Source organism: Muntiacus reevesi, chromosome 3, assembly GCF_963930625.1.
Source record: "Muntiacus reevesi chromosome 3, mMunRee1.1, whole genome shotgun sequence".
Taxonomy (NCBI): domain Eukaryota; kingdom Metazoa; phylum Chordata; class Mammalia; order Artiodactyla; family Cervidae; genus Muntiacus; species Muntiacus reevesi.
In genome coordinates, this window is record NC_089251.1 from 251,470,252 (window position 1) to 251,487,192 (window position 16,941).

A 16,941-nucleotide genomic window follows, 5' to 3' on the forward strand; every position below is an offset into this window, starting at 1 on the left:
CTTGCTTCCTCCAGAGCCAGAAGCAAAGAAATCATAGCAGAAGGAAGGATATGACTTCTGGGTAACTTACACAGATCTAATTTTATCAATACACTTGATTGTTTAAGAACTCAACTACATTGTTCTTCCCCCAATTGCACCTCATCCTCTTCATCTTATGAAAACTCTCCACAACCTGTTCTCTCCACAATGAGCATTTTCCCATGCAGGAGTCCGAGTTGTCTCTAGAGTGAGTTCATTGTGCCCTCTCTATATTCCAGAACATCAAAGAACACCCAAGGCTAATCCAATCTTAATGACCCATAAGCTCTGCTTTATGGCTAAACTTTGTCTCCAGTCTGTGTGTTCCTTATCCTCACCCCCCCCCAAATGCCTAAAACCCTTTAACTGATGTATAAGGCTTATAATTTGAAGTGAAATGCTCTTTAGAGCTTTAAATAAGTTACACATACTGTTTTCCCTTTATTAGATAGTTTATTATTCTCAAAGGATTGCACTCAGGATAGGATTACTTTTTTTTCTCAGACAGAAAAACATTTGTTGCATACTTTCTGCTAGATTAACACTTGAGATTGTCAAAAGCTACCTTCATCACTGAGAGCTCTCTCCCTCTCTGAGGTTTTCCCTAATCTACAGAGGTAGCACTACCAGCTGGTACTGACAGATGCCAGACTTGAGGTGTTAGGCGATATATGAAAACATGAAAGGCAAAATTAAAATGGGCTCATGAAACTTATTTCCTAACCTTTTAAGCACTCACTGTTTTGTTTGAAACATTCTTGTAACTGAATTGAACGCACTGGAAAGTTTTGTTTTAGTAATACTAATGCTTTTTCAACTACTAATTCATCTATGAATGGTTATATCAAAAGACAGTACTGTGTATGACTAGAGAAAATATGGACGTGATTCATCACATATATACTTGTAAAGTTTTGCTTGGTTTTTTTACCTTTGACTTTCAGAAGTAAACTAGAGATATGCAAAGAACACAGTATCCACATTATAACGTTACTCAATAGAAATGGCTGAAAAGAGCAGGGCCACAGTCGAGTCAGTAGTACTTTAATAAAATGAACAGAACCCATTATAACAACAGCTCTTTATTACATGGATTCAAATACACAGACCAATCCTGTTCTCTGAAACATCTGCGTTCAATTAAAACCTGTTAGCACATTCCTGAACACTAATTCTAAGGGGCTTCCTTTGAAATCCCTTTCAAAGCCTTGTGCAAAGAGGTTAAGCACCAGTAGTAAAGACTGTTGCTAGCAGTTTTATTTCACCATCATCATCAACAACAACAAACATGCAGTTTTTCCCTTCTATGTACATGGTATTGTAAAATGGGTGCTACACTCTGCTTATGGTACAAAGTTTATAAATACAATATACCAATACAAAGTTGAAGCCATTAAAAACATCTTAGTAACAACTACTAGGAGATAATTAAATCTGAAGTGTTGATGGAATCTATGAAGAGATTTAAAACCAACACACAAACTCAAACATTATAATAAATGTTTTACTTGGGAAAGGCTGAAAGGGGAACGTCTTAGGTGCTACTGAGGGGTTTTCTCAGTTGTTCCAGGTTTACTTTCTTTCTGCTATTATCTTTAAATACTGCAAAGCATTGTGAGCTGCATCACTTTGCGCGCTGCTGCATGAGATCCCTGAGCCATGACAGACCGTGATGGGACTGGTGGACAGCTCAGCGAGACACTGGTACTGTCCGTTGGCGCTCAGTTCTTCTGCAATGACACATTCAAACGTGGTGATTAATGCCACATGCAGAGAAAGCAGAGTTTCTGTAAAAACAATTTTTGTTACTGTCCCTCTCCCCAAGCACCTTTTTATTTGCTACTCCACTTATCAGGTGCTATTCTCTAGTCATAAGAACCATTTAGTTCTTAAAATTAGTAAAAAGCGTTTCAAAGTCATCATTAATTCATTCTCTAAAAATCATCTCAGGTTTCCCTTTCCCAAATTCATAAATATTTTTGAATGCATGGTCTCTTAATCAACCACCTTTCCTGATCATCTTTCTGCATTAATGCTCAGGTTCTACATCATCCCCAGTATATTAGGACATTGCACCTGACTCATTATTCAATCCCAAAGTAGCAGAGAAAATCAGAAGTTCCTTCAGCCCCTAAATACCCTATTTTCTCAGTAGTAGTAGCTCTGATGAGCTAGGCTCCCCCCGAGTCACTGACTCTGGGCTAAGGGATATCAAGTTCCTCACTTACAATACTGATGTTAAATCAAGATACCGAACACACATGAACACACAAATTAGCCAGTTATCCACTGCATTAAAAGAAAATCTACGCTGACTTGCTTTCCAATCTGTCCACATTTGTCTATCTGAATGATCAGGGGCTAGAAAAAATACAGAAGTTGATAGCTGGGATGAAATAAAGCTGTAAATTGTCCCTATTTATCTCCCAGAACTGGAACACAGTGATAAAGTAGAGAGATGTCTGGCCCGGCCCCCACAAACTTGGTATTTGTCCTAGAAATGTGGGTACCTTTTTATTTGTCAAGCTGTCCATCAGGGCTAGTTTACCTTTTTATTTGTCAAGCTGTCCCTCAGGGCTAGTTTACCTTTTTATTTGTCAAGCTGTCCCTCAGGGCTAGTTTAACAGATATTATACCGGCAGGGACTCTTCTTCTAACCTGGCTCTACTGACCAGCTATGTCATCTCACGCAAGTTTCTCAACCTTTCTTTGTCTTACTCTCTTCACTTATAGCTAAGATAACAGAAATTCCAGATGTTCAAGCTGGATTTAGAAAAGACAGAGGAACTAGAGATCAAATTGCTGATATTTGTTGGATCACTGATAAAGCAATAGAGTTCCAGAAAGATATCTACTTCTGCTTTATTGACTATGCCAAAGTCTTTGACTGTGTGGATCACAACAGAATGTGGAAAATTCCTAGAGAGATAGGAATACAAGACCACCTGACCTACCTCCTGAGAAATCTGTATGCAGGTCAAGAAGCAACAGTTAGAACTGGACATGGAACTACAGACTGCCTCCAAATCAAGAAAGGAGTACGTCAAGGCTGTATACTGTCACCCTGCTTATTTAACTTATATGCAGAGTACATCATGAGAAATGCCAGACTGGATGAAGCACAAGCTGGAATCAAGATTGCCAGGAGAAATAGCAATAACCTCAGACATGCAGATGACACCAGTCTAATGGTAGAAAGTGAACAGGAACTAAAGAGCCTCTTGTTGCAAGTGAAAGAGGAGAGTGAAAAAGTTGGCTGAAAACTCAACATTCAGAAAACTAAGATCATGGCATCCAGTCCCATCACTTCATGGCAAATAGATGGGGAAACAATGGAAACAGTGACAGACCTTACTTTTTGGGGGGTCCAAAATCACTGCAGATGATGACTGTGGCCATGAAATAAAAGACACTTGCTCCTTGGAAAAAAAGCTATGACCAACCTAGACAGCATAGTAAAAAGCAGAGACATTACTTTGTCAACAATGGTCTGTCTAGTCAAAGCTATGGTTTTTCCTGTAGTCATGGGATATGAGAGTTGGACTATAAAGAAAGCTGAAGGTCGAAGAATTGATACTTTTGAACTGTGGTGCTGTAGAAGACTCTTGAGAATCCCTTGGACTGCAAGGAGATCCAACCTACAGGAAATCAGTCCTGAATACTCATTGGAAGGACTGATGCTGAAGCTGAAACTCCAGTACTCTGCCACCTGATGCGAAGAACTAACTCATTTGAAAAGACCTTGATTCTGGGCAAGATTGAAGGCAGGAGGAGAAGCAGATGACAGAGGATGAGATGGTTGGATGGCATCACCAATTCAATGGACATGAGTTTGAGCAAGCTCTGGGAGTGAGTGATGGACAGGGAAGCCTGGCGTGCTGCAGTCCATGGGGTCATCAAGAATCGGACATGACTGAGTGACTGAACTGAGGATAATAGAATGTACTTCACAGGATTAGTTTGAGGATTCTGCAACTTGAAATATGTAATGTCCCTAGAACAGTGTCTGGCACACAGTAACTCTATAAATCTTTGCTATTGTTGTTTATTATTACAACTGTACAGATGTTATCTCCTTTTATTCTTTATAAGAATGAGATACATCAGTGATATATATTACCACTCTGCTAACTGTATATAGTTAGAATCCTCTATTATAATAGACATTTTGTTTGTCAAACATATTTTGAAAAGAAACAGGTTTTGGGTCAAGCCAAAGGAAAAAAAAACATACCTATATCCAAGTATGTTATGTTAAAACCTTGTTCCTTCGCAATCTCACTAAGCAGCTGGATGTAATCTGTATTTGGAATGCTGAGGAGGCTTCTTTTCAGCAAGTTGATCTTCTCACCAGGAGAATTCCTTAAGGAATGCCAAGTACAACCTAAAGAATGCCCTACCATATTTGTCTGAAAAACAGAGATTAACATTAAGACTCTTGGGTTGGGCTCCAACGCTACTATGAATATTAGTTAAGCAATCTGAATTTCCAATTCAAACTAGACAGCACTAATAAGCTCACACATTTATCAAACAACACAATATTAAAGAAAAAAGAATGTGCAATGAAATACTGAAGGATTTCAAAATACTTTTGTATAGCGTAACGGTCTTGTTAATATGTATAACATATTTAAAAGCATGATAAATAAATCTGCAAATGCAGCTGACCCTTGAACAATGTCACATACTATCTTCCTATATGGACTGGCATCTATACGTATCCTCTGTCTATTCCAATATAAATTTCAGTGTTATCAAGCTTCATAAATTTTGTTATTCAAAATACACAGATAACAAAAAATCAAGTAATATAGAATTATAAAAGCAACAGTCCCCATACCTACCTTCAGTCCACTTTCCAGAAGCAATAATTTTCAACTTTTTATTTTTAATTACTCTGGTGGTGACCTTTGTCACAGAAATGAGAAAGCTATTGATCTTGTGTATTGGTTTTTGATCAGTTACCCTGATGAATTCTCTTATTATTTCTAGTAGCTTTTCTCTAGGGCTTTATAGGGATACAATTATATTATTTGTAGTTAACGATCATTTTTATCTCCTCTTATTTCCAACCTCTTATTGTTTTCTCTTCTCTGGTTATGCTGGTTGATACTTCTAGAACAAGGTTTAAAAAAATGGTATCCGTGGGCATCCTTGCCTCATTTCTGAAATTAATGGGAATGGATATAACACATAAACATGTACCCAAGATTTTAATTTTTTTTCCTGAGGTATAGATTTAATTTTTTAAAAATCTCTTAATAAATATTTATTTGTCTGCGCCATGTCTTCGTTGCAGCACCTAGGATCCTCAATTTTGTGGTGGCATGCAGGATGAGACCTAGTTCCCTGACAAGGGATCGAACACCTGAGGTACATATTTTAAAGCACAATAGGGATATTTTAGAAGCATTTATCAGTAGTGACTACCCAATATTTTTTTGGCATCTATTGAGAGGACTGTTTTCCTTCTTTGACCCATTAATGTAATTAATTATAGCAATAGATTTAGCAATGTTGAAACACCCTTGTGGTCCTAAACAAATTTATATAGAAATTTCTCTCACATTGTATATATTGCCTGGAAGAGTTTTAACAGCACTGAAGATTATCTCTGCCTTGAAGATTTAACAGAACTCACCTGCAATCTAACTGTTTTGTGACTGTGGTGTCATCTCTGATCCAGTCTTAAAAGAAATGAATGCAATGTTTTATATTTTTCTATTAAAAAAGTGAAACCAAAATTATATTACTTACCTAGATATAGTCACTGCTTCCTACAGAACGAGCCCTTTTTTTTTAAATCATAAGCTTAGGACACTCCTATAGTCTTCACTTCTCATTTTGTACCTAACATCCTATTCTCAGATAATGGACCATCATACATACCTACCTACATTTTGTGTAACCCAATCTCTTATGCTCTCTATCTGAATGCCCAGTTGCCTACTCAATATCTTCACTTAGCTACTCCACAAACACTTCAAATTCAATATATCCTACATTTAACTCATTATCTGCTCCCCCTTAAACCCTACTCACCTTCTGTGTTCCCCATATTACTGAACGGTACCACCATCTAAGTAGCTGCCAAGCTAAAACTGTTTACTTCTTCCTTTTTCCCTACTCTCTACATCCAGTTATTATACCCCCATTCACTTCAGTTTTCTAAGTAAGTTTTAAATTGACCATTTCAATTGCTACTACCTTTGTCTAGGTCACCATCATGTCTCATCTGCTTTTCTGTAACAGCATTACAGCAGGTCTCTATGATTCTAATGTTCATTCATCCACCATAATGCAGCCAGTCATTCCCTTCTAATGTATAAATTAGATTCTGTCCTTCCTATATTAAATTTATTTAATGACTTTACGCTACCCTCAGGATAAAGTTCAATCTCCTGAACATAGTACTTCCTGCAAGATTCAATCCCTCTTTACCTTTCCTGCCTCATTGTTTGAGACTCCCTCCCTCCAAATTCAATGCTCCAGCCACCCAAAATTACTCTGGATCACATAAAGTGTTTCACTCCTGGTCTTTGTACATGGTCTTTCTTCTCTCTGGAATTCTTTTCAGTGCTGTCATCCTATAGGTCTCAGCTCAGATATTACTTCCTCTAGTTAAGTATTCCTGAAACCTTATCTTGGTTGGATCCTTCTTCTATGTTCCCAAGAAGCCCTTGTAAGGCCTAGTCTGTAGGGTTCTTTTCTCTCTCGGTAGGCTGGCTGCAAACTCCTTAGGGCCAGAGACTATCTTATTCACTATATACCAGTATCTGGCATAAATCTGGGCACATATTATGACTTTCCTAAATGTTTGCTGAGTGGATAAATGAATGGATATCAAGAGATGGGAGTGAAATGTCAATCTGAAGGCAAAAACAGCACTACTGACCTACCATCTTTAAAAACCATATTATTCTGAATTTGACTGTGCTTCCCAAGCTCTCTTTCCTGGCCACCCCTGTGACTCTGGCTCACGTATAGCAAGCAGCTAAAAACTGGGGTAGTGTATTACCCAAGAGCTGAGAGATTTTTGAAAAACTGCAACTCTGTAGTATACCTGTACAAAATGAAATCTATAGAAGTTTCCCACAGCAACACAAGTTTAATCACATTAACATCACAGATCCCTGATCATTACTCACCAAAGAAATGTGGTTCTCTGGAGAAATATTACTGAATTTGGCAAGAAATTTCTCAGCAGCATTTCTCTTGGCTTGTTTCTTTGATGCCCCCTTTCCTAAATAAAGAAAAAAAAGAAAGTAGTAGGTTAGAAAATAAATTAGTGTCCACAGAGAATGACCAAATGTTTAAAGTACTATGTTTGATCAGAGAACAATCTCATGGTTTTTATATACTTTTAAAAGTATATCTTTACTTGTTCTGCTTCATGCAACTATTAATTTTTACATTTTTGAAGGCATTTCTTTAGCAGTTTATCTTTAATAGTTAAACTTTCTGTTTTTCTTCAACAGATTTATCTCCCTATGTCTAGCTTTAATGAACCCTATTTGGTTTAATTCTGACAAAATATTCAAATTTACCAAGGTAGATTTGAATTACATCTCCCATCTTTCAATGTCTGCTTCTAGCTTATCATCTCCTGCACACAGATAACTATGTGGAATTTCTTCGGCATGAATAAGAAGGGCATAGGAGAGGCTGGAGTTGAAAGATACCATAAATATAACCTATTTCCATGTTTAGAGATTTAAAAACTCAGGCCTAGGCATGGAGATTAAGCAATTTGCCTAACCTTGCAAATCAAGGACTGCATTAAGAACAGAGGTGAGGTTTCTGCTTCTAGCTCAGGGCTTCCTGCACTGACCCACACTACCTCTTGGGGCAAACAGCTGCTTAGTACTTCAGACTAATATCTAGCCAACTTAAAATTTCATTTCAAGCCACTTTTAAAATGATAAAAACATGCTCGAGAAATTAAAATAGAAATCCTTAGGAGAACTTTATTAAGTGACTTTTTCCCTCATAATCTGTGGCCTTTACAACATTGAAGTTGCTATAATACAAAAGGTTAAATTCTACTTTATTTTTATTTCACTATCAGCCTCTTTGGAGAAGGAAATGGCAACCCACTCCAGTGTTCTTGCCTGGAGAATCCCAGGGACGGGGGAGCCTGGTGGGCTGTCATCTATGGGGTCGCACAGAGTCAGATACGACTGAAACCACTTAGAAGCAGCCGCAGCCTCTTATCAATTATCTTGTTTTTAAATGTAATCTTCTCCTAGTCCTTCTGTCTTCTAGAACAGCTACTGAAGCTCCAAGAGATTTACTACTGCTTTTTTCTCCAAAATGATGTTTAAGTCCGTATTATATCAATGAAGACTGTTTAAAGAGTCAATTATTTATTTGTATTTCCATTACCAACCCATGATTTTTAAAAAAAAATCAAATTAAGAAGTATAAGTATTCTTAAGGCAACTATTTATACTTATTAATAAATTCAACAGCAGAAAGTTAGAGACAGTAGACTAGGAGTGTGTCAGTTTTGCTTCCCCCAAAGAAGTATTTGAGATGAAATCACAGCAGAAATTTTTTCATCCTCTCAAAATATTTCAAAGGTCTTCAACTGTATCAGAGTAGAAAGAAACAAATACCAGTTTCCATGAATGACTCAAGCCTGCAAATTGTGGTATATTCTCTCTTATGAGCAGGTCCTCCCTCCTGGGAAAGGGTATATTCAGGAAGTCTCCAGCCATGATGAATAGCCAATTCCTAGAAAATCGAGATGAGCCTTTAGTAGTAATTTTTACTATGCAATGGCTCAATCACATTAATGATATTTCTCTCATGGTTTTGATCCCATTTCTATTTATATGTTTGCAGAGAATAATGATATTCTGCAGTATTTATTAAAAAAAAGAGAAGGTCGTCTATTCCCCACAGATATTCCTGCATTTTACATTTTATAAGCCCACGACCCCAAAACTGAAGCAGTTTCCTGCTGTGAATGGTGCTCTTCCGTTAAGGTATAGTGAGCTGGTTATCGAAGAGGTCAGAAGGATACGCTACTCTCACCCTCTTTGGGAACATGGGAGAGGACGTTACAGGTCTCACGGCCCTCAGTCCCTAAAGTCTCTTCCTAACTAACCTTCTACACCCATGGCTGCCTAACTGACTGCATCGATCAAGAGCAGGTGAGGAGCAGAGAGCAAACACACACACTGGATGAGACTGAGGAAAGACGGGAAGCAAACTACAGAAAAACTCCTAGAGCAGGAGAGAGGCCAGACGACTGGCTGGATACAGGGAGGGGGGCTGTCCAACAGAGCACATGGATAATCTGCGAGAAGCACGTTCCCACGCAGAAACTCAAAGCTGAATATATTTTTTGGTAGAATAAGCAAGTAAGCGGACGACTTCCCTTGTCCTGTGTTAGATAAATCAGTTTGGGTTCTTTATAGACTTCTGTCTCAACAGAAGTAGAAAGAGATTTGTCACAAGAGTGGCAAGAAACATTCTTAAAATATAAAACACTCTACCCATGTGCACTGAGGTCCTGTTGATCTCAAATGAGAATTCCACAGACCAAAGGCAGATACTGTATATGGAAGAAAATCCAAAATGTAAATAAATATGAAAATAACTTCAAGTTAGCACTTTAATAACTAATGATCGTTAACTTGGAACACAAAATGTTGTACCACCTAATCTTTAAGATATTAATTCCTTCTCTTAGCCCTTATGATATCAACAATTATGACATTTTTTTCCAGGAGACAAAAAGTTAAATATGGTAAAACTGTGGCACTTACCTGTAATGAGCCAATAGGATTAAGCTGGTTCTTTGGTTGCTTGGAAGGGTCAGGCATTAAGGGATCAGGAACTGCAAAGCTGAACATTTTTATAAAGGGTTATAAAACAAAATAATCTTCCCCAAATTATTAAATAAAGGATAAGCATATTCTATTTAGCTCTCCATGCCTTTGCGCTTGCGTTCCTTCTACATGGAATACCCTGTTCACCCACCTCTTCTATGGGAATCTGATCTATACCTCAGCCAAGGTACACCTCAAATGCAACTTTCTCTCAGAAGCCTATTCTTTTACCCCAATGGGACATAATTTCTCCCTTCTTTGAACCACAGTAACATTTGGTTTGATACTTTCTTAAACAATTATTTTACCATTAAGTTGTACACTATTACAAACACATGCTATTTGTCTATCCATCACCATACCTCTCTCCTGTTCAGACTGTAAAATCCTTGGTGGTAGGGCCTATGTATTACTTACATTTATAAGCCTTGCTGTGCTTTATATAAAACAGATGCTCAATAAAAAGTGTATTTAAATAAACACACCATTGTTACAACCACACAAAAAGGGAAGACTAACAGGACGTTTAGCTCAACAGTGTAAACCATACAGATCATAAATGTAGCTTTTTCATCCAGACAATTATAGAAGAAAGAATTGGCTTGATCTACTATCTGCTCTACGCTAGGATAATCTTCCTAAGATTTACGCATGTATTCTCAGTCTCTAAGTTGTGTCCAACTCTTTGCAACCCCATGGACTGTAGCCTGTCAGGCTCCTCTGTCCGTGGGATTTCCCAGGCAAGAATCCTGGAGGGGGTTGCCATTCCCTATTGCAGGGGATCTTCCTGACCCAGCGATCAAATCTGCATCTCCTGAACTGCAGGTGGGGTTGGTTTTTTTTTTTGATGGCTGACATGAATCTGATTTGAACATGTAGGGACGGTGATTAAGGAAAAAGAGAACAACCTCTTCTGAGTAGTGTGAACTTACTAGTTACGTGCATGATGGGTGTCTAACGTGGAACAAGCTGCATTTCAAGATTACTGCTACCTTGGCAGCTAGTCATTTTTTCCATTACCAATGAGGTTGTCATTGCCACTTACTTAAGTTTCTTTTCTACCTGCCAGAATTTCATAGGCTGGTTACATAGGCTGATGAGATACAAACATTCATTTACAAGGCTGTACACTGAAGCTACCAGAAATAATTGTGATGGAGAAGTGATAAAGTCTCTTTATCCTATCAGGCCACTTTAGGCCTGACTTATAGTTTAGTAATTTCCATCTTATCTGTCAAGAAGCGCAAATATATAGCAAAGTTTATTAGCCTTTTTTTGCGGACAAAGTGCCTGTGTGCAGAAAGGACACTCTGTATGTTCATTTCTACAAATATATGCAACACTCTGAGTTGACCTTTGGGTTGCAGAAAAATGGCATGGCCATCACCAGCAAGGAGAAAATCTAAAACCCACCATGCCATCTGGCATGTCCAGAAAACCAGCATAAATCAGTTATAATGTATGACCCTAGAGAATCAAATATCATGTTATGAGATCCAAAGCTTTCACTGGTTGGTTCTAAACAACCTGAACAGTTTAGAACTACTAAGTACACAGGAAGAACACTGCAGCAGAACCTAAACATATCCCTAAACAGAAATTTTGTTAGGGCTGGGAAACAAAAAAAACCCATCCTAACTTCTCATAGACCTTTGCTGTCAGCTATAAGCACTTATACCAGATTGCACTCCCAAGTATACTTGAATGCATGAAAAGGGAAGAATTCGAAGGCAAGACATGCTCCTCTTGGATGTGCCCATTAGAAACCAAAAGACACCACTTTACAATACAAGAGATGCTCCAGGACCAGTGCTCCTTCCAAAAACAACTAATGTGATAACATTTATTTTGGAAAGATATGTCAAGAATAAACATGCCATTTAGCATCCTCTTATATTTGGTATATGTTCTCTAGTAGAAGGAAATCTCTTTGTCTCCTTACAAACTCAAATTTCTAAAAGAGAACTTTTAGCTGACATTTTTCTGTCTCACACTTTTGTTTTCTTCAGTGAGGAACAAAACTCTTAATACAGTAAGATATTTGTCAGAAGCACTCTGGTTTTCTACTCCTGTACCTCATCTGGAAAAAAGAAAAAAACCTAGTTTATGAGAACCTTCATCTAATAATGTTGTTGTTTAGTTGCTAAATCATGTCTGACTCTTGCAATCCCCTGGACTGTAGCCAACCAGGCTCCAGTGTCCATGGGATTTCCCAGGCAAGAAGGCTGGAGTGCAGTGCCATTTCCTTCTCTGTCATCTAAAAAGAGCTGGATTTAATTTCTTATGGATAAAGTGTCTTTAGGAGATGACAGATCTTCACAAGGAGATAGAATTTTATTAATAGAGCTAGACACTACCAACTATTTACTTTGTGGCTTTTGTGAGCACGTTCAAACTTTTAATCTTACCTCAGCCATGATATTTTTGAGCTGCAGAATACAAAGAAATTTAGCTCACCAAATACTTGCATTGGCTTTCAAAATGTTTATGGCAGCCTCTGCAGCTCTATGTTTCGCCAGCTTCTTACTTGTACCTTCACCTGAATTAAGGTTAAAAAAAAAAAAACAACAAAAAGAACTCTTTATATGCTGAAAACATGTGAGGCTTGCATAGAGGTTTGCATAGTACAAAACAAAGTCACTACATGTATTATATATACACACTAGGTATACACACTAGGTAATAAAAACATACACTGCATACAGTTATACATTGAAATAAAATACCACAAAAATTAATTTATTAAAAATCTCTTTGATTTTAAAAGTGCTAAGTATTTAATTCTAAGTATACTTGTACAAAAATCTTTATTGTCTATTTTTTACATGTTTATTACATAAAATGATAATACAGTAGACTGTCTCTATGTGTGCTAAAGGTAACTTACTTCCATTATTCCTAGAGAGCAAATTCTTCTATAGCAAAAAATTTTCTTTAAAGGAGGCATTTACAGCAACATTATTGAACAGAAAAATGTGCACATTTTACTCTAACAGGCCCTCCTATACTGGATGAAACCCCTCTGCTTGGCTAAGCAGTCACTGGCCACCTGTTGGATACAGCGGGGAAAGGTTTGTATAGAGAATGCGAGAGATTACATTATGTGTCTTTCATACAATCTGTATCCCTTACATGGGTAGCTAAGGGTGTATAAGAGACCAGGCCTGATTATTAATCACCGAGACTGAGGCCTAATATCAGTAAGCAACCACACAAGTAAATTATAAATTCAGTCTTTTTCCTTCTGAGTTCAAACTAGGTGTTGACAACCTGTCCAAAGCTGTGTCAGGATGGTAATATCCATTCCTCTGATGTAGAGGAAAGAAAGAGCACATGGAATAAATGTCAGGTGTGGTTCTCAAGCATCAGAGAACACAGAAACCACACTCATTTATCCATTCACATAGGTATTATGGATACTGTACTCCTTTGAAAAATGTGGGAATTAGGAGCACTGACGTTCTGCACTGAAATATGTGGGAATTAGGGGCACTGACCCTCTGCACTGAAAATTCACGCATAATTTACAGCCAGCCCTCCATACCTGTGGTTCCTCCATCTCTAGCTTCCTCGGTAACTGCAGATTCAACAAACTGAATTGTGTGGTCTTGTAGTACTGACTACTGAAACAGATTGACATCTACGTGGACCTGTGTAATTCAAACCGTGTTGTTCAAGAGATAACTGTAGTAGAGACCTAAGCAGAGTCCCTGTCCTTAAAAAGCATACAGCCTAATGTGTGAGATTTTGTCTATAAAAAAGATGTCTGAAATATGAAGCATCACAGTGGGCCTAAGTGCAGGTTGTAGGGTAGCCTACAGAAGGGGTAGCTCCCCTACTCTTAGTAAGGACTCAGAAAGGTTTCATGAAGGAGGAGATAACTAAACAGGGATCTGAAAGATCAGTAAGTCAGTGAGGTAAACAGCGCTGGGGGAATAGGAAGAGCACTGTAGGCAGAGAAAGAGCAACTGTGAAGGCTCAGAGGCAAGACAGAGCATGGTGTTCTCACGCCCCAAGTTGCTGGGACAGTACGAGCTTGAAGGAGGGGACTTCGAGATAACAGGTCAGAGAGTTGAAGGGCAGAAGGAGAGTTCAAAGAACAGTCTTCTCAATTGTGTTTCTCTAACTTTAGGACTTGCCTGGGCATTTTGTTAGAACACATACTATGAGTAGGTGTGGGCTGGGACCTGATAGTCTGCACTTCTTTCAACTGCCTGGGTGATAGCAAGGCTGCTGTTGACCACACTTTGCAAAGTAAGGTTGTCAGTCATGTTAAGAAATTTGTATTCATCCAGAGGGTGATGGGAAAACCACTGAATGGATTTTAAGAGTTTGAATACTTCAAATGAACAGATTTGAATGCCAGAAAAAATACTCTGGTTTTTGTGTGGAAAATGGATACCACAAGACAGAAGCTAAAAGAGCAGCTACGAGATTGCAGCTACATTCCAAGTGGCTCAGACAATAGCAACAGGAAGATGAGAGAAGCAGGCAAATTCAAGAGATATTTAGAAAGTAGGATCTGGTGGCATAACGGACAACACAAAAAGGGAGGAGAAGGAATCAAGAAGGTGAAACTCAAATCTCTACTGTGAGCAAGTCAATGATGGTGGTGCCTATACTGAACTGGGGAATGCAGGGGAAATGGATTTGACAGAGAAGATGGATTCAGTCTGGGACAATGAGAGATGGAGGTGTCTTTGGGTCATCCAAGCAAAAATGCCTAGCAAACTCAGCCTGATGCATTGTTTTGTAACTGCGCCTGGGCTAAAGACAGAGATTTCAGAATTATTAGCCGTTAGATAGTATCTGAAACCATGGAGGTAGATAAGCTTGCATAGAAGATAGGACAGTGTGAGAAGAGTAGGGGGACTAAGCCGTGGCCACAGGTTGTTAATCTCTCACATAAAACACACTGAGGTGGGAAAAATGCTACTTTTCCTTGAATTTTCACTTAATACTTAAAGACAGACCAGCTAAAGCAGTAGTGCAATGTTGAGTCTGTCGTTCACATGAGAAATTTACAGCTAGAATCTAACTACATTCCACCTGCCCCACATAGACAAAAAAGCTTCAAAATTTTCTTAAAGGGACTTCAATGAAAATAGCGGACTCCAGATTTTCGTGGACACAAATGATGCCTTCAGGCTACCAGATGGTGGAACTTCAGCCTTCTTACTGAATTTCTTTTTTGGCATTCTTCCAAATTAAATTTAGTATTCAATATTTCATGTTTGCAGTTAAATAGATACATAAGAAGTAAAATGTCTACATTTACAAATGAGCTACTTCAGTTATCATTTGCTGAAGCTCAAGGACCATAATCTGAATTTTGAAACTTCACTGCCAATGTGACCTTGGGCATGTTTCATATAATCTCTCTGGACCTAATTCCTCATATAAAATATAGCCGATAACATCTTATTAAAATACCTGTACAGTGTCAGGAACTAGGAAGCTACTATGCAATGCAGTGTAGTTGAGCCTTCCACCTTCCTCATTTTGCTTGGATACAGAACCAAGTGTGGTACAATGGACCCAGAGTGCCAAAGGAGTCCGTACAAAGAGGGGAGCGGGTCAGAAAATTCTGGGGTCATGCCCCCTGGCATCTGCTATAACCTATGGAATTTGACAGCACCTTCTGATTCAGCTATGGCTGCTCCAAGAACCTTTCCTGCTTCTCCCTAATTCTTGGAAGAACCTTAGGAGGATCTTAGGGTATGTTTCTGAGCTTCTCTTGATATCTGGGGAAGAGAAAATTAGGGAGAGAATCAGAAAGTTGCAAAGTCCAAATGACCTGAGAAAGGCATCAGTTTGAAGAGACTGCTCCTCACTGACGTCTCTGGCAAAAAGGGCACTTTTTCCGAACTGAGAAGCAATACCCAAGTCTGGACCACCAGCCCACATGGTCATGGCGTTAATACAGACCTGTGCAGGTTATGTCACCAACGGTTACTCTGAAGGTGAAAGTGGGCACGTGTATTTGCACATCGGATCTTTCACATTCATAAACCGGGATGTTCTTGGTCTTCATGCCGTATTCGTGTAATACCTGAATTGGTGTTTTCCCTGGCTTAGCTGTAATCATCTTCCCCAAACTGCAAAAACCAGAAAAAGCTGTGCGTTGCATGTCAAAGCGGGGAGGGAAACAGAAGCAATCAGAGACTAGTCTTAACAGCCATCACCGGTGACGCCAGAGGCACCGGTCGGACAGGGTTAGAGCTGGCGAAGCGCGCCAGTCTCCGGGCCCCGCTGCGGAGGTCTTAAAGGAGATAACTTGAATGCGGGTAGGAGGGATTCGCAGGGGAATCGAGAGGTGTGGCGGATGTTGCCACCTCCCAGGTCCCAGCCTGCAAACCCCTTTCCCTCCGCGGCAGCCGCTCACCACCTCCGTCCATCCCGCGCTGCCCGAGGCCGCAGGGGGGGGCGGGGTCCCCGGCCGGCTTGCGGCCGAGAGGGCGGGGTAGAGCGCTCGCTGGTCCGCCCGCCCGCCAGCCTGCAGCCGCTAGGACGCGAGCGCCGGGAAGGGGCTTTACCCAGAATGCTGCAGGACAGCCGGCTCCCCCGCCCCTTGCTGCCCACCACTCCGGGCCCTGCCCGGCTCGGTCCCGACCGCTCAGAAACTGACCTGAAGGTTCCGCTGTCCTCGCGCTCCATCGGCGGAGCCGCGGCGCGATGCCTGCTCTGAGACATGGCGAGAAGCGACGGGTTTGCGGGAGGAAAAGCGGTGCGGAACGACGTCCTCGCTTCCCCAGTGGGCTGGTGCCCGAGAGGAGGGATCCAACGCCGACGCCGCTACCTCCTCCCCTCTCCTCACGGCTCGAGTTCCTCCCGGGGACGGGGCGGGGCCGGAGGCGGAGCCTCGGTGCGGCCGCGCAGGTCCCGCTCCCGGCCACGCCCCCTGCTGTCCCTGCACGGCCGCGCTCCTTGGCGGCCCCGCCCACCGGCTGGCCGGGCTCTTCGGCGCCGGGCCCCGCCCTGTCTCCTAACCCGGGTTTCCTCAGCTGCAGCCGGTTCCCAGCCTTCGGCCCACCGACTCAGGGAGACCGCAGTTCTGTGTCCTTAAAAGGAAGCCATT

General features: G+C 40.3%; 2 protein-coding genes across 2 annotated transcripts in view; one reads left to right on the plus strand and one right to left on the minus strand.

Moving 5' to 3' along the window:
* The window catches only part of PJVK (pejvakin), a 40,581-nt gene that overhangs the window by 15,729 nt on the left and 7,911 nt on the right, over positions 1-16,941 (plus strand). The gene's annotated exons all lie outside the window — the stretch shown is intronic.
* Positions 1,088-16,693, minus strand: PRKRA (protein activator of interferon induced protein kinase EIF2AK2). The gene is made up of 8 exons (XM_065931828.1): positions 16,492-16,693; positions 15,792-15,961; positions 12,321-12,402; positions 9,801-9,879; positions 8,643-8,760; positions 7,173-7,267; positions 4,256-4,430; positions 1,088-1,751 (listed from the first exon to the last, which is right to left on the minus strand). Exons 1-8 carry the CDS (start codon positions 16,554-16,556, stop codon positions 1,594-1,596), a joined length of 942 nt encoding a protein of 313 aa, XP_065787900.1. The 5' UTR covers positions 16,557-16,693; the 3' UTR covers positions 1,088-1,593.

Coding starts and splice junctions, on each gene's coding strand:
- PRKRA (XM_065931828.1), bottom strand. CDS start 16,556: ATGTCTCAGAGCAGGCATCGCGCCGCGGCTCCGCCGATGGAGCGCGAG. Junction 8,761..9,800: donor ATCCTATTGGCTCATTACAG/GTAAGTGCCACA, acceptor TCGATTTTCTAG/GAATTGGCTATTCATCATGG. Junction 7,268..8,642: donor TGAGTCATTCATGGAAACTG/GTATTTGTTTCT, acceptor TTCTTTATTTAG/GAAAGGGGGCATCAAAGAAA.